General features: G+C 34.7%; 1 protein-coding gene across 4 annotated transcripts in view; it reads left to right on the forward strand.

Annotated features, from left to right (window-relative positions):
- Positions 1–23,612, forward strand: part of Shal (potassium voltage-gated channel protein Shal) — a 44,530-nt gene continuing 20,918 nt past the window's right edge. For all 4 annotated transcript variants that reach the window (XM_013319415.1, XM_013319414.1, XM_013319416.1 and 1 more), the window contains exon 1: positions 1–1,115. In XM_013319415.1, coding sequence (XP_013174869.1) covers positions 1–1,115 — 1,115 coding nt within the window. The remainder of the gene's footprint in view (positions 1,116–23,612) is intronic.

Genomic DNA, 23,612 nt, shown 5'->3' on the forward strand with positions numbered 1-23,612 from the left:
ATGGCGTCGGTCGCCGCCTGGCTCCCGTTCGCCCGCGCCGCCGCCATCGGCTGGGTGCCCATCGCCACGCACCCGCTGCCGCCGCCGCCCGTGCCCAAGGATCGCCGCCGCGCAGAGGATGAGAAGCTCCTCATCAATGTCTCCGGCCGCCGCTTTGAAACCTGGCGGAACACCCTCGAAAAGTACCCCGACTCTCTTCTTGGCTCCTCCGAGCGAGAGTTCTTCTACGATGAGGACAGTAGAGAGTACTTCTTTGACAGGGACCCGGATATATTCCGACACATTCTCAATTACTACAGAACCGGCAAATTGCATTATCCGAAACACGAATGCTTGACAGGGTACGATGAGGAGCTTGCGTTCTTTGGTATACTACCCGACGTGATCGGCGACTGCTGCTATGAGGACTACAGGGATAGGAAAAGGGAAAACGCCGAAAGGCTAATGGACGATAAGTTGAGTGAAGCTGGCGATCAGAGTCTGCCCCAGCTTACTGATTTAAGACAAAAAATGTGGAGGGCGTTCGAGAACCCGCACACTTCCACTGCCGCTCTAGTATTCTATTACGTGACGGGTTTCTTTATTGCTGTCTCGGTGATGGCTAACGTTGTGGAGACAGTGCCCTGCGGCCACAGGCCAGGGCGCGCCGGGACCTTGCCTTGCGGCGAGCGATACAAGATAGTCTTCTTTTGTTTGGACACCGCGTGCGTGATGATTTTCACGGCGGAATATCTGCTGCGGCTGTTCGCGGCGCCGGACCGATGCAAATTTGTGCGCTCTGTGATGTCAATCATCGACGTGGTGGCCATCCTACCGTATTACATCGGGCTGGGCATCACAGACAACGACGACGTGTCCGGCGCGTTCGTCACCTTGAGAGTGTTCAGAGTGTTCCGTATCTTCAAGTTCTCGCGACACTCTCAAGGTCTCAGGATCCTGGGTTACACGCTCAAGTCATGCGCCAGCGAGCTCGGCTTCCTGGTGTTCTCGCTTGCTATGGCCATCATCATCTTCGCGACGGTTATGTTCTATGCTGAGAAGAACGAACAGGACACAAACTTCACGTCCATTCCTGCCGCCTTCTGGTACACCATTGTGACCATGACTACTTTAGGGTAAGTTTTTTTTTCTAAATTATTTGTATTTCTTCCTTGTTGTCTTTTCCTTCGATGTATGTTTAACGTAATCGTTAATCGTACGTTTATCGATCGAATGTTTTCACAGACAAATCTACAATGAGTTATCTTCTTCCAATTGTATCTTATTTCTCGCAATTAATTTGTTCATTACACTCAATACCATTTGCATTGTGTAATAACCAACACAAATCAATACGTAACACAATATTGAAGTAGTCGATAATGATTGCAGAACAGAGCTGACACCTGTCGCGGCCATTAAAATTGACGCGGGAACGTGTCATGGCGTCAAAGATTTCCCTCCATAAATGGTTCATGCTTTGAAATATTGAAGTTGCAACAGCGTTTTTAATTTCTCTTTCATTTGCTGAAAGCCGGCCGCTCGTAAAGCAATTTTGTAAGCGTTCTTTTATTTTGTAAGGGAGATTTGAAACGGTAATAATGTGGGTTCGCGTTTTGCCTGCGGATATAAAAATGTTTTTGCTCGAATCACCTACGTATGAAAACATTGGCCACTAAAAGCGCAGTTAAAATTTTGAAAAACATTTTAGTTTTAATGAAAATATTAAACATTTTATTACGAGCGATAGCATTTTAATATTAGTTTTGTTAATTATAATTTATCATACGCCAATAATATACATCATTATCTTACTATTTTTTTATATCATAAGGTGGCAAACAAGCGAGCGGTCACCTGAAATCGCTGAAATAGCGAAGTGACCGTTGCCCATAGACATACGCAATTGCATATGCGTTGCCTACCTTTAAACGACGGAGGAGAGGATGCACAGAAAAAAAAATTTTTCCCTTTCCATGCATCCTCTCATCCGGAAAGTCCACTTCCACTTCCCATCCTTTCCTTATAAGAAAAAGGGTGGGAAGGGAAAGAGGACTAATTTTGGCCTCCGGGACGCACACTCATCAGACGAAACGCGGAATTGCTTCCACTTCACCTGGCGAGCCGGGCCGATTCGTGCGAAGATGTTAAAGCGTGCTCTACCACTGTATACATTTACTAATATTATAAATGCGCGAAAGTTTAGATGGATGGATGTTTGTTAGAAGGTATCTTCAGAACGGCTGCATGGATCTCGATGAAATTTGGCATAGATGTAGAGTCATATGAACATAGTCTGGAAGAACACATAGGCGACTCATTTTTTTTAATTACGCGCAGAGTCACGAGTGACAGGTTTTATATTTTTCATAATATAATAAAAAAACTTATTATTTGGGTTTTTTACAACCTGATTGTAAACTATATTATATTAACTAATAAAATATCTCATAATGAGATAAATTGTGACGTCATTGTGACGCAAAGGACTACGTCTATACTTTAATGTAACAGAAATTGAACTCTACATGAATATGTAGCAGCTCTTGTATTGAAAGGTATTGCCGTCTCTTTTCTTTTAATGACAATGAAAGAGACCACAATAGGTTAATAAAAATTTTGAAAGGGAAAATCTATAGCTTTTTTCTATGTTCTATGTTTTCTTCTGTTGATTTCTAAGACCAATACCGTTTAAATCATATTGTTATCTCTGTTTTTTCAATGATAATGACAGGGACGACGATATTTTTAATACAGAGGTTTGTGTTTCTGAAACCCATGGATATAAAACTCTATTCCTTCTAAGATGTGATTTAAGGATTTGTTAATGAAATTTAGCAAAAGATTTTTGATAAAAACAAAGCAGTTAAATAATGATAGTATCACAATTGTCATTCTTATTTTTAAACTCAAAGCGTACTTACAGTTTTGATTTGACGACTAGTTTAAGACTGCGAATCCATCCGCGAGGAATTAAAAAAAATCGTCTATGGCCAATGTGCTCTTCCAGACTATGTTCTATACGCAGCCAAGTTTAATCGAGATTCATTCAACCGTTCTTAAGATACCTTCAAACATACATCTAAGCATTCACATTTATAATATTAGTAAGTTAATAGCAATTTGTGATAGCAACTTCTTTAAGTTATTTCTTGTTTCATTTTTAATTTATTTTTTCATGTAATTAAACTCGAGTTTGTTGATAGACAGTATTAATTGATAAAGAGTGGACAGATTAAAAATATTATTAAAATTAATTAATTTAATGGTAAATTGCAATTAAAAAAAAAAGATAAAGAGTAAATCACGATTTAAAAAAAACAACCATTGACTTTGTTTCTTCATCCAACTTGTGCTGTTCCATTTTCAAAAGTATTTTCAACAAAGTATTTTGAATCAACTTGAACAAACTGTAAGTTTCACAAACAACTCTATCGAGAAGAAATATTTCCGATTTTCATTTGCTTTATCTCATCTCGGTTGTGGAAGTTGCGCACAGTTTTGGCAACATTACACCTTTGTAGGTCACCCTAGAGATTGGAGTGTCTCAGACATTTGACTATCAAGAGACAGGACTTGTTAAGCGCACATTTCCCTCTGTGAAAAAGCAAACAATATCTTAATCTGTTTCCTTGTGCGCTCACTTTGTATTTCTCAATTTTTTAGTCGGTATGCATTCATAATAAATGTAAATAGGTATATTACGTTTCATTTTCGCAAGTTGTTGTCATCTTTAGTTTATCCCCTGCGAAAATTGGCGAAGTTTATTTAGCTCATAGTCTCTTTGCTTAGTCCGTTTCTCTATAGTCAAAGTAAAACAAACACACGTCAAGACTTCACTAAATATTTAACGACAAAAGCAGAGTCGCTGTGACTACAAAATATATTTGTTTTTCCACAGTTTGTTTGTTTGTTTCTTTATGCTCGTATAAATAGCGTAAATAAGAAATAACAAGTTATTAACTTATTTTTTGATATAAAAGACAATTTAAGCTCACGGTTGTAACGTAGAGGGTTAGGCAAAAGTAATAGAATATTGTTATCACGTCCTCCTATATTTGTTTTTGTGTGTATCCCTTTGTGACGACCTAGAGTCTAAACCACTGAACAGATTTTGACGATTGAGTTCTCATTTGATTCATATTCTTATTCGAAATATCACAGGGTCTACAGTCTGTTATTAAACATGTCTTTCGTCAATGAAAACTCAAATAAAAATATAGTTTTATTTTCTTTTGATATTGTACACAAATTCCCTCAGATGTAACCTCTAATAAAATCAAATAAAGTAAATAAAATTCCTCTTACTTTCACATAACAAGACTTTTGTTATGTTTTCTTTATTACCTTTGGGTATAAAACAGTTGTGGCCAACTGTTTGTTATATAAATTGTTTTATAAAACAAATTAACTCTCCTAGAATTTGCTAGTGTTTAGGAAAAAAAACTTGCAAACCGGCTGGTCCGGTTTAGACGGATTTTTTATTAATATCATAAGGTGGCAAAACAGCGAGCGGCCAGCTGAAATCGCTGAAATAGCGAAGTGACCGTTGCTTATAGACATACGCAATTGCATATGCATTGCCTACCTTTAATCGACGGAGGAGAGGATGCACGGAAAGAAGATATTTTCCCTTTCCATGCATCCTCTCATCCGGAAAGTCCACTACCACTTCTCATCCGTTCCTTATAAGAAAAAGGGTGGGAAAGGAAAGAGGACTAAATTAGACCTCAGGGACGCAGACTCATCAGATTATAATAAACATTTGAACGGTGCAACAATGTTTCTAATTGTTAGTAGTTTTTGAGTTTATTTCATAGAAGTTTGTTTGTGTAAAATTTCTCAAACTTCATAAAACTTATCGATTTTAATAATTACACTGGTTACAAAGTTAGTTTTTAAACGTAACCAAGGTTAATAACATGATAAATGATTCTGGGTAACGCTATGTGGTTTATTAAAACTACTAATATTTTTAATATCCCTAGTGTTATGTGATGGGATTGAAATACATATTAGTATATTATGTATTACATATTATTACATGGTTTCCAATTATATATATCTGCATTGTACCGCAGGTTACGGAGTACATAAATGTGCTATCAATTTCAACGTTTGAGCGTCGTTGGTTTAATAGTAAGGGAGGCTATGCGGGGATTTTTGGATTTATTCAAGCATACCAGGGAAACTTACACCCAAACAAGTACAGCACAAATATAACGAATAATACCGTACGTTTAGGGTTGGATCAAGATACTAAATAAAGAAATATTACTATCTGTCGCCCGCGACTCTATCCGCGTGGGATTGAAAATTAGTGTTAGGAAGAAAATCCGAAAATGTGGCAGTGTATTGATGCAACACTAGCCTTACTAAAATGTCGACATTTGTGTTCCCTCACTAGTCATTCTGACAATTGACTTTGTAACGAAGCGCGCCAAATGGTTCTAACTAATAATCTCTAAAACTAGATAGTAGACGTGATTCCCAGATCTACTGAATATACATATAAAATTTCATAATAATCGGTCAAGCCGTTTCGGAGGAATATGGTAACTAATATTATGACAAGAGAATTTTATATCTTACTAATATTATAAATGCGAATGTTTCGATGGATGGATGGATGTTTGTTTGAAGGTATCTGAAATGAAGAAATTTGACATAGATGTAGAACATTGTCTGGAAGAACACGTAGGCTACTAATTAAGTATATTTTAATGCCGGGCGGACGGAGTCGCGGGAGTCAGCTGGTTGATATATTCTACAAAATAATTAAAATATAATTTAAACGTATAACATGATGTACAAAATTACATTCAATTTTAACACCCCCAGCGTTAAGTTAACCGGGAATACTAACTTAATCACCCTTGGGGCGGGTTAAGTAATGGAGGACGTTTAACCGGGTTACAGCTGCAACTTAACCGGATTGCAAGTTACACGTTAAGTTAGCGTGTTGGTGTAATATTAAAGATAAGAATATGTAAGTCATGTTTATGGATTAGATTTAACAAGATTACTAATATTAATCGATTTTCAAGGTTAATACTTGGTAAAGAGCATGAAAGGAATATCTCTTTTTACAAATAAGGTAGTAAAAATATAATATAATAAGCTGACACCCGAGACACTGAACATGCGGAATTAAAAAAAAAACAAATAATTAGCCTATGTGTTCTTCCAGACTATGTTCTATATCTTTGCCAAAATTCAGCGAGTTCCATGCAGCCGTTCTAGAAATACCTTTTAACAAACATCCATCTATCCTTTCGCATTTATAATATTAGTAAGAACTATGAATGATGGATTTTATTTTACACTAGCAGTAGCCCGCGACTTCGTCCGCACGAAATAACAAAATCTAATGTAATCTAATTCTTAACAATGAATGAAGTTTTCAAATCGATTCAGTTTTCGGCTTTTTAACATCGCTTTAAAAATATCACGTTTCAAAATCACTCTTATGTCCTTCTCTTAGCGTTCAAAATGCAACACTACGCGGAAAGCGTAGCGTTTTAAAAGCGCTGTCGTATTCCCAGATACATGGAAATGCATTTGATTTTTTTGAACGATTTAAAAAAAAAGCGCCAGTGCAAATGGGGGCTTAGTCATGCCTATCTTTACCATGTGATTTTTATCAATTTCCAGTGGGTGTCTGAGACCGAAAGCTCCTTATAAAACATATCGTCATCCCTGTCATTATCTTTGACAAAACAGAGATGACAATATATTTTCAACGGAGATTTTCGGACTCAGAAACCCACGGTTGTAGGGATTTCTATTAAAGATTTCTTGAAATATATAATTTCGAAATGTTAGTTACAATAATATTTCATTACTCAGGTACGAGGATGGAACCTTGATGCATTGACGTTTGCCCAGGCATTGACCTACATGCTCCGATGATGACGCGTTTATAACGCGTTAAAAATGAAATAGTTAAAAAGACATTTAACTGTGTCTGTTGTGACAAATACTTTAGTTATATTTAACTAATGGTGTTTGGAGAATCCGTTTAACTGTGTTCAGTGTGAAATATCTTTTATTTATGCAGTTAAGAATACTGTAGGAGAATATTTTGTTAGGAATTTTTCTAATTACCTATTTAAATATTCTCGGGATGACGGTGGCATAGCGTGGTCATGTTGCTATTATATTATAGTATACGTAGCTAAAGGTAGAGTTCTGCCTGTCCTAGGAGGATAAATGCTGAGGGTTCCATTGCATTTATTGGAGATCCCGGCACTTGAGACTGGCCACCAAAACTTTTTCAAACTTACCAAGAATGTTAGTAAATTAACGAAAATTTACTAATATTAAAAACTACAACATCTTAATAAGTGATTTTAACAAATACAAAACACTAGCTGTCGCCCGCGACTTCGTCTGCAAGCAATTAAAGAAAAGATAATCAGTAGTCTATGTGTTCTTCCAGACTATGTTCTATATGTATGCAAAATTTCAATGAGATCCGTTCAGCCGTTCTGGAGATATGTTCAAGCAAACATACATCTAAACATTCGTATTTAATATATAATATTAGTATATAGTATGATTCATGTTTCATTTCACTGATCAGAAGGAAAAAGTTCTGAGTTAAATCAAACGAACTATATCAAAACTCTGAGAATTTACTACAGGCCTTTGGCAACACGATTAAAGAGAAAGTTGCAAATAACTCATAAAGAGAACTATCGTTGCTTTTGCAAAATCAAGTATAATCCGATAGAGGTTTTAACTAAGTTTCAAGTTGATGGGAAATGTATTTTAAACAAGTTTAGTTTGAGAAATAAACAACGTCCTGATTTTTATTTCTTAGTAAGGGGACAGGGGTTGCGAGTGCCGCCCAACTTTTTCGCCTCGCAAAAGACAAGGGAAAATATGGGGAACTGATCGCCAACCTTCGCTAGTCGGAGTGGCACCTCAAGAAGAAGAAGTAAGGGTCGGGACAGTATGTACTTCTCATTAAATCTCTATCAGCCGTCATATCTCAATTCACTCCTTTCTTACGCATATTATCTTTCACTTAATCCATCCATACTTTTGGTATTCTTCTAAATTAATAGTTTTAGTTCTTACCTTTACTTTATAGTAGACTAACCGTTGATTTCTGAGAGCAACATTTCTATATGAAACTTATCGTCATCCCTGTCATTATTGTTGACAAAATAGAGAGTTTCAACATGTTTTAAACGTAGAATTTAGTTTCAGAAAGCCACGATATCCTAATATAAATAGTATGATGAACATTGTCAATGAATACAGCATGTAAAAACAAAAGAAAAACGCTTTTAAGAATTGCACTTTGTTTCAATTGCTTGACATTACAATATGATGCGTCAGAATGAATGATTGAATGAAATGAACGAATGAAATACATAGATCACTTTAAACACATTCTAACGTAATCTGATGAGAACATAGAACAAAAACAACTTATTATTATGGACGCATTAAAACCTACTTGGGCACGCTCAAATGGGAAGTCTTACCCCACCCGCCATATTCCCCAGATATTGCGCCGTCCGATTTTTACTTGTTCCGTTCGATGGCCCATGGCCTGGCTGATCAACAGTTCTACTCATATGAAGATATCAATGGCTTGATTCGTGGATAGCCTCAAAAGACGAACACTTCTGGCGTCAAGGTATTCGAGCTCTACCAGAAAGATGGGAAAAAGTTGTGTCTAGCGATGGCCAATACTTTGAATGATTCATTTGTAACCATTTTTTAATAATAAAGTTAAATTTTTATCGAAAAAAAAGCGAGAACTTAATTGCGCACATAATAATTAATAAAATTGAAATAATAATTCATTCGCTTTGCACATGAGTGTGAGTAAAACTCATAAAGTTTGCAGATTAAATCAGTACCGGAACACGGGAGCCCGGTGGAGGGCCGGGTGATGCGGGGGGATGCATGCGAGGGAGGGGACAGAACCGACCTCGGGGAGGCAAGGGAAACATTACTGTAATTTTACAATTTCACTTTATTGTTTTACCAAAACGTTATCGTAATAAACAACATACTTTCGTAAATTATTTATGTTTTGGGGTTTTTTTTCCTATAAATGCCACACTCAGTTGATTAAATGTAAAAAGACCCTAAGTGAAAAATCTACATCTTACTAATATTATAAATGTGAATGTTTGAATGGTTGGACGACTTTAATAGTTGCAGTTAGACATATTAAGCTAACTATAATTCAAAGAGTAAAACATTGTAATATAAAGCCTTGATAATATAGATGAATAGATTAACCATGATTGACTCTTAAATGACATAAATACATCGATATAGATGATGAAATTTGAGCGTCCTTTTCCTGCCAGCAAATCATCTGCAATTTTTCTAGTATTGCATTCATGGGCCTTGCTGATCACCTCGGTGACTTACCCACCTTTACCCTCCCACATAAAGTGGGATAGGGGAAGGTCGATGATGATGAAATCAACATGTTCCTAAGGAGACTCGGCACAATATGTACTCCTCCATACATCTCTATCAGCCGATATATCTGAATTCATTCCCGTCTTACGCCTCCTATCCTCTTTCACACAATACATACTTTCTTTGGTCTTTCTCTACCTTTGTAGCTATACACATTCAATCTTATTACTTTTTTGTTTTTATGATGTTTACATGATATCGATCTGGCTATACACCATTACCGTTATATCTACGATTTCTTTTTTTTGACTTAGTTAATAACTGTTTGCCTTGAAGAGGTATAACAGACTCACTGGGCTTGAGGTGGTCGAGCGCAGATGGCGCTTATCCTAAACCTCGTTTACGATTCAATCATGGGCATAAATAGCCTGAAGGGGAAGGTGATGAGGTGTCACCTCCGGTGTGGGAAGGTGTGAGTGATGAGATGTGAAGGGTGAGTGCGGCGACAGGTGAAATGAGGCACAGTTATATTCACAACACAGTTTATTATCACTCACAGTCCACAACAAATAGTAAGAAGGAGAGTACAACACTGAGAAGAAGAATACAAGTAGGAGAAAGAGAAATGCACAAATTCGGATAACAAAGTAACAAGTTGCGTAATTGAAAGCGTGGTATGTCGCGGGCGCTGCGGAACTCCACTGTCGTTTTTGCGCGTATCAAAACCGGTCAGTGACCCCCGCTCAGCTGTGCGTTGCAATTCGAATTTGCCAATCAGAGGTCAACAAATCGACGTGACGTCGACCACTCGTCATGCACCCGTGTTTATGTGTGCGTGTATGCGTGTGATGTATGTGCGTGCATGTGTGACTGTGTTGTGTTCTAGGGAATATGTAGGAGGTCACCTACAAGCCTATAAATGGCCTGTACGTAAGCAACTTCAAATCGATTTTTACACAAACAAACAATCGATGCTTTATTTGTCTTATCGATTTGTTTATAATCGAGATAATCAAAAGGTTTTGTAAACTCGACTTCAAAGTACAATTCAAATTTAGTAGTGGTCTATGAAAATGGATTTAAAATTATAAATATATTGGAAGAATGATTGATAAACTGTTACTACGTAGATTGAATAATTCTAAAGAAGTATAAACATCTTACTAATATTATAAATGCGAATGTTTAGATGAATGTATGTATGAAGGTATCTCCAAAACGGCTGAATGTATCTCGATGAAATTTGGCATAAATGTAGAACATAGTCTGGTACAACACATAGGCAATTAAGCTTTTTTTTTAATTGGATGGATGGAATCGTGGGTGACGTCTTGTAAGTAATATATCAAATACTAAAGAGTCTATTCCTTCCTATAGTATATGTATGTCATGGCCAGTCTAGTCGTAAACATAACACTGTATGACTCATGTGAGCTTTGAAAAATTTGTAAACAAAGTATATTGCCAGCAGCTAAAGATTACAAACTAAAATTTATGAACTAGCAAAAAGCGATGCTTTAACAGGATTTACCAAACTTTTTCTTTGTCCAGACAGACCAGTCTGTTTAATATAATTAAAATTTTTTGAATGAAAATGGTGGTTTTATAAATCTTCTAATAGATGGCGCTATATTACAAAAAATGTAATAAAATAAAATCTTCTAATTTTTATAATAATACTAGCCGTCGCCCGCGACTCCTTCCGTGCGGGATAAAAAAAAATAGTAACCGATTCTCAGACCTACTCAACATGCTTACAAAATTTCATGTGAATCGATCAAGCCGTTTCGGAGGAGTATGGGAACGAAAATTGTGACACGAGAATTTTATATATAAGTTTTCTAATATTTAAATTCTTTATATGATACACACATCTAGAAAATAAATTGAAATACACCGTGCCAAATGTCAAATCTGTAGTCTGCAAGAGTAATAATTTCTAAGTAAAGTATATCAAAAAACTTTAAATATAATGGGATAGTAGTCTTTTCGCTCAACCTTATTATGGTCAATCGACAACTTTTAACAAGACAAATCCATTTTAAAATGAAACGTATTCTTTTAAGGTTAGGTTAAGAATAACTGAAGAAAAAGAGAAGAGTTGAAGTTGAGAGAAGGCCGGCAACGCATCTGCGGTTCCTCTGGTATTGCTGATGTCTATGGGCGTCGTTTAACACCTCGGTGTTCCCGCTGCTCGTTTATCCCCTTCTGTTATAAAAAAAAACACATACGTTTTCAACATTTGTTAAAATACTGTCTCATTTTAATTTTCTTACTCTTTGTCTTTCCAGAATATTCTTTTGTCTATTTTTATCTATGATTAAAGAAGACAAATAACGCAGATTATAAAAGAAACATTAATAAGCTTTTAAAATTCGAAATTTTCCTACATTGTTACATCAGAATAACGAAGAAAAATTTAAAACACACAGATTTTTTCTTTTGTAATGTCTTCAAATTACGTATATTCGTATGAGTTTTATTTTCATTCACCAAAAAAAATCATAACCGAGAGTTTTCATTGTAACCTTTTTGCAAAAAAAAACTCTGCTTTGTAAAATGTTTGAACTTATAATTCGAGAATAGAAACCTACAATAAAACAAATCAAAATTAATGTTTTATAATAACTGGCAGGAAACAAAAGCTTTGTACTATTAAAATTTTTCCAAATTCAAATTCCAAAAAAAGTAATGATTATTTCCAGTCAATCATTCGACAAAACCTTTGAAGTTGTAAAATATAAAAAATATTCCAAAACTAGCTATGGCTCGCGACTGTCTGCGCGGAAATAAAAAAAAAGCCTATGTGTTCTTCCAGACTATGTTCTACACCTACGCCAAATTTCAGCAAGATACATGCAGCCGTTTTGGAGATAACTACAAATATCCATCCAAACAATCGCATTTATAATATGCGATTGTTTGGATGGATTGTTGATGGTTTAGATTACTAGCTAAATATATTTCTTATAATTTTATTTTATACTAGCCGACATATTACAGTGTATTTTCCTTTGTTCCGTCACTGGACTGTTACGTTATTCTTTCGTAGACCTCGCGTGCGTAGACTAAACTTATCCCCGTTTTTTTTGGCCTGTAGTGTAAGCAAGCGAACTCAAAAATATGTTCCATTATAAAGGTGGGCGTAGAAGCAAATAGAGTTTTTTGTCTGCTCTTGAATTATCGAAACACAAATTCGTACTGTGGTCTACATCTTATCTACTAATATTATAAATGCGAATGTTTAGACGGATGTATGTTTGTTACAAGATATCTCCACAACGGCTCAACAGATTGCATTGAAATTTGTCATGAATGTAGAACATAGTATGGAAGAACACGTAGACTATTAATTAGTTTTTTTTATTGTGGGGGACAGCTAGTTTAGAATAAATTGTTTCATTCTTAACTGTCTGCGTTTCCGTACGCGTGAAATTTTAATCTAATCAGCTCTATATGTTCTTCCATACTATGTTCTACATCTATGCCAAATTTCAGTGATATCCATGCAGCCGTTCCGGAGATACCTACAAACAAACATACATCCATCCAAACATTTACATTAGTAAGAAGTACGATAAAAAATTATGAACATTTCATCGACTTAAATAAATTTATTTTAAGTTATCTATCTTACTTTTATAACTTAAATCCTTTGTCTAAGCGTAATTAGCGACATTACGTTAAAGGGCGCCACTAAAAAGGTAAAAAGTTACTGTCACATAGTGGCGCCGTGATATTTTATTTCTTTCTTTTATCGAGTGTGTTTTGTTATTTTTCAGTGTAAAAACGAGCTAGTTGTAACAATGAGCAGAGAATAGTGTTGTCTTTGATTACTTATGTTTGTTAAATCGTTGTGTTTTATATATGTTTTGTGAAGTTAGAATTATAATTCCTTAATAAACATTCAAGTGACGTATGATGCTTTTATTTTGAACACCTTTATTTTATTATGTTAATTTTATATTATATTCGTAAAAAGTGAAGCAATTATTTAGGTTCTTCTTCTAGTTCTTAATGTTATTTGATTATTTATGTAGTATGTAACCGTGACCCTGCGTTTTGTCTTTGAGTGTACACTCGAGAACAGAAACATGCGTCAGACGAATGCTTTTGATAGCTTATAAATAAAATCGATATAATTCAGATTATTAATAATAGACATGAAAGTTCTGTATGTGAATTACTATATTATGTTACGTATTTGTGGTTAGGGTAGGCTTCCACTGTTGGAACACTTAATATAATAATCTTAATCTATATATATATATATAAAAGAAAGTCGTGTTAGTTACACTATTTATAACTCAAGAACGGCTTTACCGATATGGCTGAAAATTGGTGAGGAGGTAGTTTAGAGCCAGGAGACGGACATAGTAGACTTTTTATTCATTTTTTTTTCGAATGCCTTCAAGGCAGCTTTTTATTTAATTTACTAATGTTATAAATGCAATTGTTTAGATGGATGTGATGTGGATGGATGGATGGGCGTTTGAAGATATCTCTAGAACTTTTTGGCTTACATTTACAACACAGTCGCAAAGAATTTTAGCTAGTAATTAATTTTTTTTACGCGGACGGAATCGCAGGAGAGAGATAGTATAAAATATAAAATTTAAAACGTATAAGTTTCTTAATCTAAGCGTCCGAAAAGTTAAGTATCATTTGTTATGTCCATTGTTTAAGTTATGGGCTGTTAAGTGTTCACGTGCATAAGTAAAGCTGCACGTCCCTAAAGGTCCATTTCCGAGAGCTTTCAAATCTTACCAAATGCGTGAGGGAATTGCAAATACGTGCCACGGAGTACGAAGAGTATGGAAGTGATTCTGATTTGTAAAGCGTTGGTTTTATAGCAATTGTCGCATGTAAAAAACCAGAATTGGTTAACCATATTGTTTTGAAACGCATCTGTATATACTAGCTGTCGACCGTGGCTCCATCCGCGAGAGAATTTACTCTACATCTATGCCAAATTTCATCGAGATCCGTTTAACTATTTTAGAGATATCTTCTAACAAACATACAACCATCTAAACATTCGCATTTATAATATTAATAAAATTAAACTAAGACGATCGTTGGAACATGGCCATATTAAGAGCACTGTGCGACATAGACAACACTACAAATTATTTGCTGTCTCACTCTTTTTCTATACGTGCTAACGTCACTTGCCTTAATTGTACCACTTAGAAAACGTGTCATCTCTTACATTTCCTTTGTAAAAAAAGAGACAATAATATAATTCAAGTATATGGCAGTGGAATTTGACGGTAATTTCGACAAATAAGCAATTTCCCGAATAGCAGATGACGGCTCAACCCTTTCATGTTACGTTGCGAGATTTCGATTTGATAGGAAATTGCTTGTTTTGGTTTAAGATTGAACGTTGAAAAATATGACTCTGATAACATACATATGTTGTTTATTTCATTGTAAGTTTATGAGAATATCTTACTATTATTATAAGTGCGAATGTTTGGATGGATGGATGTATGGATGTTTGTTTGAAGGTATCTCCAGAAAGGCTGAACGGATCTCGATGATATTTGGCATACATATAGAACATAGTCTGGAAGAACACATAGGCTACTATGTTTTCTTCAATTCCGTCTCGGACGGAGTCATATTGTGATAGAGACAAAAGAGAGCGTCGGTGGCTCAGGGGTCAAGCACTTGACTTGCAATCTGCAGGTCCTGGGTTCGAATCCCGCCATGTACCAATGTGTTTTTCGATTTCCGATTTACATATGTACATTTATCCGTCGTTCTTACGGTGAAGGAAAACATCGTGATGCTGCACATATCTGAGAAGAAATTTAGAGATATGTGTGAAGTCAAACCGCACTTGGGCAGCGTGGTTGACTATGGCCTAATCACCCTTAACTTAGGGTAGGCTCCGAGCCCCTCGGTGGGGACGTATAGTGAGCTGATACTGATGAGAGACAAATATTTAGCTTAAAACTTACTTATCGATGGTTACTCAAACCACAATCATTGTATAAAACATATTGTTAACTCTATTTTGTCCAAGATAATGAGAGAGACGACGATATATTTAGAGACATTAATTTCCAGTCAAGAGAAAGATTGGAAAAGGAACTATATGGTAGCATTTAAAAGTAATTTTACATTCAAATAATACTAAAGTTAACATTATAAGGAAGTATGCTTTAAGAGCATATTGTTAGATTCCAAACGTCCGGGCTTGTCAAATAAATTTCGAACAATAAACCGGTCTGACCCAGTTGAAGCCGGACGCTTTCCTAACTCCCGATTTAATTGGTCCGGATTCATTCCGTTTGTTCCGGCAGCTATTTTTAAACTTACAAACAATATTTTTATACCAGTGTTGCCACATTGAAAGCGTCGGATTTATTGTTGCAATTCCTTTTTTCCGCGGACACTTTTGATGCGGTCTGGTGTGATATAAAGTTTGTAAATGGCCAGTGTGAGTTTGGAATAAATACTTTTTGTTGTCGGTTTAGACGTTCGCAATAAACTATTTTTGCTGTCAGAATAATATTTAATTACAAAATTTAAATGTTTCGTAAGCCTTACTTTTATAAATTTTAAAAAAATATGTTCTACTTTAACTCGCAAATGTCAAAATCTTATTTCTTATTAATATTATAAATTCGAATGTTTGGATGGAAGGCTAATCGTTAGAAGGTATCTCCAGAAGGGCTGCATGGATTGAAATTTGGCATAGATGAAGACCGCATAGGCTAAAAATGAAGTTTTCTTTGATTCTACGGACAGAGTTGCGGGCGACAACTAGTTTGATATATATATTTTAACATATCAATATAACACTAGTAACCACATACTAGTTGTCGACCATGACTACGTCCGCGCGAAATAAAAACAAATTTAACACTATATGTGTTCTTCCAGGCGATGTTCTACGTTTATGCTAAATTTCATTAAGATCCGTTGAATTGTTACTAAAAGTTGTAATAAAAATCCATCCATCCAAAAAATGAATCGTATGCCTTCATACAATTAAATATTATAATTATTAAATTAATTATCAAACTGCTATCAAAGTTGACTAGATTAATTGATTTATATGTTGCGTAAGACGGCAATGATGTATGCATTATACAAAGGTTAGTGCACTTGTTGTTGGCCGGCTACCAATATATGTTTAGTATTTGAGACATTGGCCTATTGTGACGTCATTTGAAATTTTATAACACAATGTATGAAAAAAGACAAATGAATAAAGAATATTGTAAAACAAATCATAGGCAAACTCAGCAGTAATTCCCTGACAGATTGCGGTTTTATTTAAATTCCCCAATCTTATTATAAATTGCGAATGTTTAGATGTATGGATGATTGTAAGAAGATATGTCTGAAATGGCATGAAAATCATTGAAATTTAGCATAGATGTAGAACGTGGTCTGGAAGTACATATAGGCTAATTATTAAGTTTTTTTTATGCTGCGCGGACGGAGTTGCGGCGACAGTTAGTATAAATCTTAGATATAAAATTCTCTTGTCACAATGTTAGTTACCATACTTCTTTAAATCTTGACCGATTTTATGCACATTCAGTAGCTCTGAGAATCACCTATTATTAATTTTTAATCCCGCGCGGACGCAGTCGAAGGCGACAACTAGTTACTCATAAAACATATTTATATACTGCTATAAAACAATTGTTAAAAACAAAAGGAATAAAGGATAATAAATTAGAGAGGGCGCTGGCAGTCCGGCAGGCTTGGGGGTAGAGTGAACACCCGGGGTGGGGGTAATTAATTAGCCCCTAGCACAAACATTCGCGGGTGAAATATGCGGGATGATGAGGTATTAATTTCCTGAAGCATATTAAATTACATTGTATTTTTAATATGCTTGTTGAACCGCAGTGTTCGTGGATGGTCGTGAATTTAGTAAGGCTCGAATAATATTAGGAAAAAAAGTGCAAAAATGAGTAAGGATCAAGAGTCTGTTGTTGTTTGTTAAAGAAACAGATTATAAAATATTAGTTTTTAATATTAATAAAATTGAACTTTATATTTTCCGATTACGATTTTTTTTCTTTTTACGTTATTTATCTTTTTAAAGTTTGATTATTTGTCATTTAGCCATTTTTTTCATGCTGACTACATTGAGTATTTATTTAATTACTAAGTTATTAGATATTAGTTAATAATATATTAAATTTAACCTTTATTTTAAAGAAAACGATAAAGCCTTAGCTCACTTCGAATTAAATCTGCCTTAATCTTTGTTCTTAAGTTAGTTTTAAGTTGCATTACAAGATGCTGATGCGCTTAAGTTCTTAACATAAAACATAACTTAAGATCTGAAATGTCGACAAGAAATGTTTCTGAAGTAACCTAAATATTGGTACTAAATTTTTGATGGCCCTCTACTGGGTATATTACCTCTTTTAAAAAAGTTGAAACTACAAGTTTATTAAATTTTCGCTTTAAATTTCCGATACCAAATCTCTGTTTAAAACATATTGTTATCTCTATTTTCTTAAAGATAATGACAGGGATGATGATATGTTTTATACGTATATTTTAGCCTTAGAAACCCACGGTAAGTGTTAATGTATAGCATAAATTGAAGTGGTCTACGCAGCGTTACTACCGACACTTATCTCGATCGACATCTCGAAAGCGTCTCGAACGTATTACCTCTCGACAGGTCAAGATCTGTCTCCGCTGACGCAGGGGAACCCTCATTGAATATTTTTACATTTTTATAATATTAAAAGTAGTCTGGTCAGCGATTATCTTACTTCTTAGTTCTTATTAATAATATAAATGCGAATGTTTGAATGGATGGATGTTTGTTTGAAGGTATCTACATAACGGTTGCATGGATCACTATGAAATTTGACATACATATAGAACATAGTCTGGAAGAACACATAGGCTACTAATTATTATGTTTTTTTTAATTCACTGTCGCAGTCGCGGACGATAGCTATTCTTCTAAGCACTTTAAAAATTAACATTTAATATAGGATTCATCCTGTTTAAAAAGGTTTCCCTGTAAACATATCGTCATCCCTGTCATTATCTTTGATAAAACAGAGATAACAATATGTTTATAATATTACTGTGATTTCGGTCTCAGAAATCAATGATAAGGTGACAGTAATAATATGTCGTTTGACCAATCTACACCAGTAGTTCCCAAACCTATTTTGTCTTCTGCCCACTTTAAAACCATATTAGAGTTTAAGCAATTTTTTAATTCATATTAGTTGATGTTCACAAGTTGTTGTTGAGAGTCGAGAGTTCATGCAGTCGTTGTCTAAGAGGCTTCCTAGCTAAATAAAATAACAAATCACCCCTCAGACCTCTACACTTCGCCCCCATTTTCTTTCTGGGTCTCTTACTGCCCCCCTTGAGACCTGCAGTGCCCACAAGTGCGTTATCGTCCACTTTGAGAGAGACTGATCTTAAGGATGACAATCTGATATATCGTGACAATTTTTTTATGCATGATAGGAAACTCTTTATGATTACGTAACATGTTACAACAGAGGTGCTGTTGCTCTCAGAAACGTTGGTATATTTATGTGTCTATATTTATTAAAATAAATGTACACAAATAAATTACTTGAATAACCGTTAAAGTTCTTTGAAAGTCAACAATACTATGAACTCTTTTGAATCGCATATACAAAAATTATTTTCTACAATTTATGCGGTTTCTCATTTTATATTAATATTTATTTCATACCTTTGCAAAGTCTCTTAAAGTTTGAAGACATTAATTAGGGCGCAAACACATTGGGGCGGTACGATTTTGTATACAACTTTGCTTACGTTGCTTTTCTCTAAGTACTTTGTGTGTACAAGTAAGGCTTTTTTGAAAAAGTTTCTTTGAACATATCAGTAATATGTTTTTATATGCTCAGTTAATTAATGGAATAGTGTGTTAATTAAGTTTTTAACATACAATGCTTTACATGACAATAATACACTAAAATACTAAATAAATATAAATCAATATTTTGGTAAGAAAACTTATTTTTAGGGTTCCGTAAATCGAAAAGAAATTATAGGATTACTTTGTTGTCTGTGCGTATGTCTATGTGTCAAGACCTTTTTCCTCAGGAAAATACTCAGGTCTACTGACTCTTTTAGCTGTATAAAACTGTCATTCGTTTATGCCGCAAATCGACACTCTCTAGGGAACTCAGAATCATGAAATTTGATACTAAGCAACGTCTTATAACATAGCATAAGGGTTAATCCGTTATTTCCTTTCAGAGTACAGAGACCTAACAAAAGATGGAATTCTATCAATATTTTTACAAGTCAATGTATCGAACTTACGATACATATTTTTAATATACATACACCAACCGTTAAACTCATGTTCCACTGTAGTTTAAATAGCTTATGTTCGTAACTTTGATAGCTAAATGAAAATAGTTGCAAAGGTTAACTTTACCGCTCAGTGGAAGCGGAGTTATGTTCGTATGAAATTTTGTCGCATAACTTCTGAATAGATGTTTCTAAAACAACTTGTCTCACTGACAATATTGCGTTGGCTCTTAATTAAAATGTACAGACATACAGAACTGTAAACTTAATATATAAACATATGCAGTTAAATTATTAGTATTTCATGTATATTCAATTGTTTTTGACTCTTACTTATATTATAAGTGCGAATGTTTAGATGGATGGATGGGTGTTAGAAGATATCTCCAGAACGGCTGAACGGATCTCGATGAAATTTGACGTACTTATAGAACAAAGTTTGGAAGAACACATAGTAGACCATACATCAGTTTTTTTTATTCCGCGCGGACGGAGTCGCGACCGACAGCTAGTATTTTGATAAATTGAATTTATCATCTCCTTGTTCATACCGGAGGCGGCGAATAATGTTTTATAGCCCTAAGGCCTAATTTTAAGGATGGCCACTTGCTTATAGCTAACGCTAATTTGTAGGTAAATAAAATTAATAAATAAAAATGAATATACTTAAAGTCGTAAACATGTGGAGAAAATTTAAATAATATGAAAATCTAAAATTCGGTCAAACGACACGTACTTTTTTTCTTAGGCAGTAAAGTCTTTTTGACCAGAAAACCACTTTAAGACCGGATTATTAAATATTTTTTCCTCGGAACCAACTAAAGTTTCTCACTAGGTAAGTTCGTTAAGTATTTTCTCACACTTAGTCCAACCTACAATACAGTATGACCCAGTTTTCTTTGCTTTCCAACACCGTTGAAAAATTGACGAGTGAAAAAGTTTTTGAAGAATTCCTGAGTAATTTAAAATATCTCACTTCCTACTAATATTATAAATGTGAACGTATAGATGTATGGAAGTTTGTTAGTATGTATCGTCAAAACCGCTCAATGGATCACGATGAAATTTGGCATTGATATAGAACATAGCCTGGAAGAACACATACTTACTAATTAAGTTTTTATTACTTCCGTATGGACGGAGTCGCGGGCGTCAGCTAGTATTTTATAATTTGATGAAGAGTCTAATTATGTTTGTACAGAAAGAAATAAACAAAAGAAGATTAACAAAGGAAAATGGCGCGAAAGCGACTGGCAAAATTGAGAGACGTTCAAGATGGACTTATACATTCTAGTTTGGGGGAATACTCAATACTACTTGTATTATGAGCAATCGAAACCGAGGTGTATGTCTAGGACTAGGTCAAACAGATGTCGGCTATCTCTCACTAGACCTGTGGTAATAGCGTAAGTTGTGTTGTTGTTGAAAAAAAAAGCTTCTAGTAAAATGTTTCCTCTATAAATATAATAGCAAAATATTAATTACGTCGGGTGTCGTGCGTCGCTCTTAAATGTAATTTATACATATTAAATTTTCGCAGGCGCTTGGCAAAGTTCCAAATTGTATTGGAAAACCATTGAAGTGTTAGACCGAGACCAAAAAATCAATGGATTGTTTAAATTCAAATAAAATTACTTCCTACAGTTTTAATTCTCATTTGTCTCTACAAATGAGAATTAAAACTTTGACTCTTCAAAGTTTGGATTTTTTGGAATAATATTAAAAGTTACTTTTTTATCGTTCAAATAATTCATATTCATCACTGACTAGCTGTGGCCCGCGACTACGTCCGCGCAGAATTGAAAAAAAAAACTGGTAAAAGCCTGTTATCTTCCAGACTATGTTCTATATGTGTGCCAAATTTCAACGAGATCCGTTAATCCGTTCCGGAGATATCTTCTAACAAACAAATCCATCTAAACTTTCGTATTTATAATATTAGTAAGATAGTAAGAAGTAAAATTGAACAAGAATGGATTCAGACTGAAATGATTCATTAAATAATTTATATCTCTAAAAGCATCTGTAAGACAATATTTAAAAGCTAAAGCGACGTTGACGATGGTTATTAAAAATTCACACGGCAACAATTGACCAAGTTGAATGTAACCTAAAATGCTGCAAAGTTCATTTTGCTGAAAAATGTTAATAAAAACTATTTTTTTTTTCTTAAAAACAAAACCAGCTTAAACTAAAGACTACATTTTAAGTTACCATAGTAATAATCTAGGCTAATTTATAAGAATAAGCTACGCTTATTTTTTATATTTTTATGTCGAATAAACTCATAAACTGCTGGTTCTATTTCAAAAACTGTTATACCATAATATTATTACGTTACTCCTAAATAACATAGGCTATATTCAATGTCATAAAAATATGTTTTTTTTACTTAAATTTTATTTCATTCCTGGTATTTGGTGACACATTAATTCTTTAATGTGAATTTAAAAATTACACTGATTTACTCTTTAGTTTTAAAACCAATTCACAAAGATGTTTTTGCTTTCAAATAATAATATTTTTTCATCTTCACTGTTCCACTTTGAACACATCAATGATTAATTAACTTCTTTGTGAACTTTAAAAGAAACTAATTGACATTTCTCAGTCGCTTTCAAACTAAATATTATTATTTATCTTAACAAGTTGGAAGTCGTTAACACGTCGAGTCGGTTTATAAAAAGCGGTCGCAGGCCTCGGGGATTTTTCTCAAGCGCTTTGTCGACACAGTAATTATTTTGCCGCTAACGAATGCGCGCTAAGAAATTGTCGGATAAAGCGCCATTTTACAGCACTCGAAATCACGATCTTTAAGTTTATTTTAACAAATATTAAACTGTATTTAATACTAAATATAAAGTTATGAAAATGGAATTAAAAACATAGTTGTCGTGTGTTTTCAGCAATTAAACTCCTACGCCATTTTGAATATATCTCAGGACGGAGGCCAATAACAAATTATGAAGATTTCTCTACATACGTAGATTCTAAAATAAATCGTATTTGATAAAATTAATAATCCCTTTATTTAGTTTATTTTTAATATTATAAGGTAGCAAAACAAACAATCGACCACCTTAATTAGCCGAAATAACGAAACGACTTATGGTGGCTTTAAACGACAGAAAAGGGAACGCACAGAAATAGAATATTTCCTTTTTGACAATACAATAAAATTACCATGTATCAACCATGTCCTTAACTAAACACCTAAACAATATACTATCAGTCTTGAGTTTTGTGGGGGAAAACAAATAACTTTAAGGATGATATATAAACACGGCTAAACACTCCCGTATATTCGTCCATCGTTCATTCACAAAATGAGCGACGGGCCGAGTCCGCAAAATAATACCAGTACCACTCATCCTAATGAAGGGCCCCCGATGGGCTCGAAACTAGTCGGTGCCGCCACCGGACGAATATACGTGAGTGTTAAGCCGTTTTTATATATCAGTTTAGTATAATCTCTCACGAAAGTTTGAATAGCTTTAAGGATGTAACTTTTCTAAACGTTTTATTCTTTATGTTAAATAAACAGAGTGAGACATGATACGTAGTAGGAATACGATATGGTAAACATTGTAATATATCGGTGTACGATCGCAGCGCCACATGTCGGATGTGGCGCGTCGCCAAAACACGTTGAATGAGTCAACGCGAATAGACTTTTTATACTAATTTAGATATTTTACCAATGTCTTGGAACGTCGGTGGCACAGGTTAAAGCATTTGACTTGTAATGTCGGTCCTGGGTTCGAAACCAGCGATGTTCCAATGTGTTTTTCGATTTCTGTTTAACATATGTACGTTTACCGACGTTCTTACGGTGTACTTATACGAAAAGAGATTCAAAGATAGTAGTCACTAACTTAGGGTAGGCTCCGAGAACCTCAGTGGGGACGTATCCAGCCCACTGGCTGATGATG

Source organism: Papilio xuthus, unplaced genomic scaffold, assembly GCF_000836235.2.
Source record: "Papilio xuthus unplaced genomic scaffold, Pxut_1.1 DF826159.1, whole genome shotgun sequence".
NCBI classification, from domain to species: domain Eukaryota; kingdom Metazoa; phylum Arthropoda; class Insecta; order Lepidoptera; family Papilionidae; genus Papilio; species Papilio xuthus.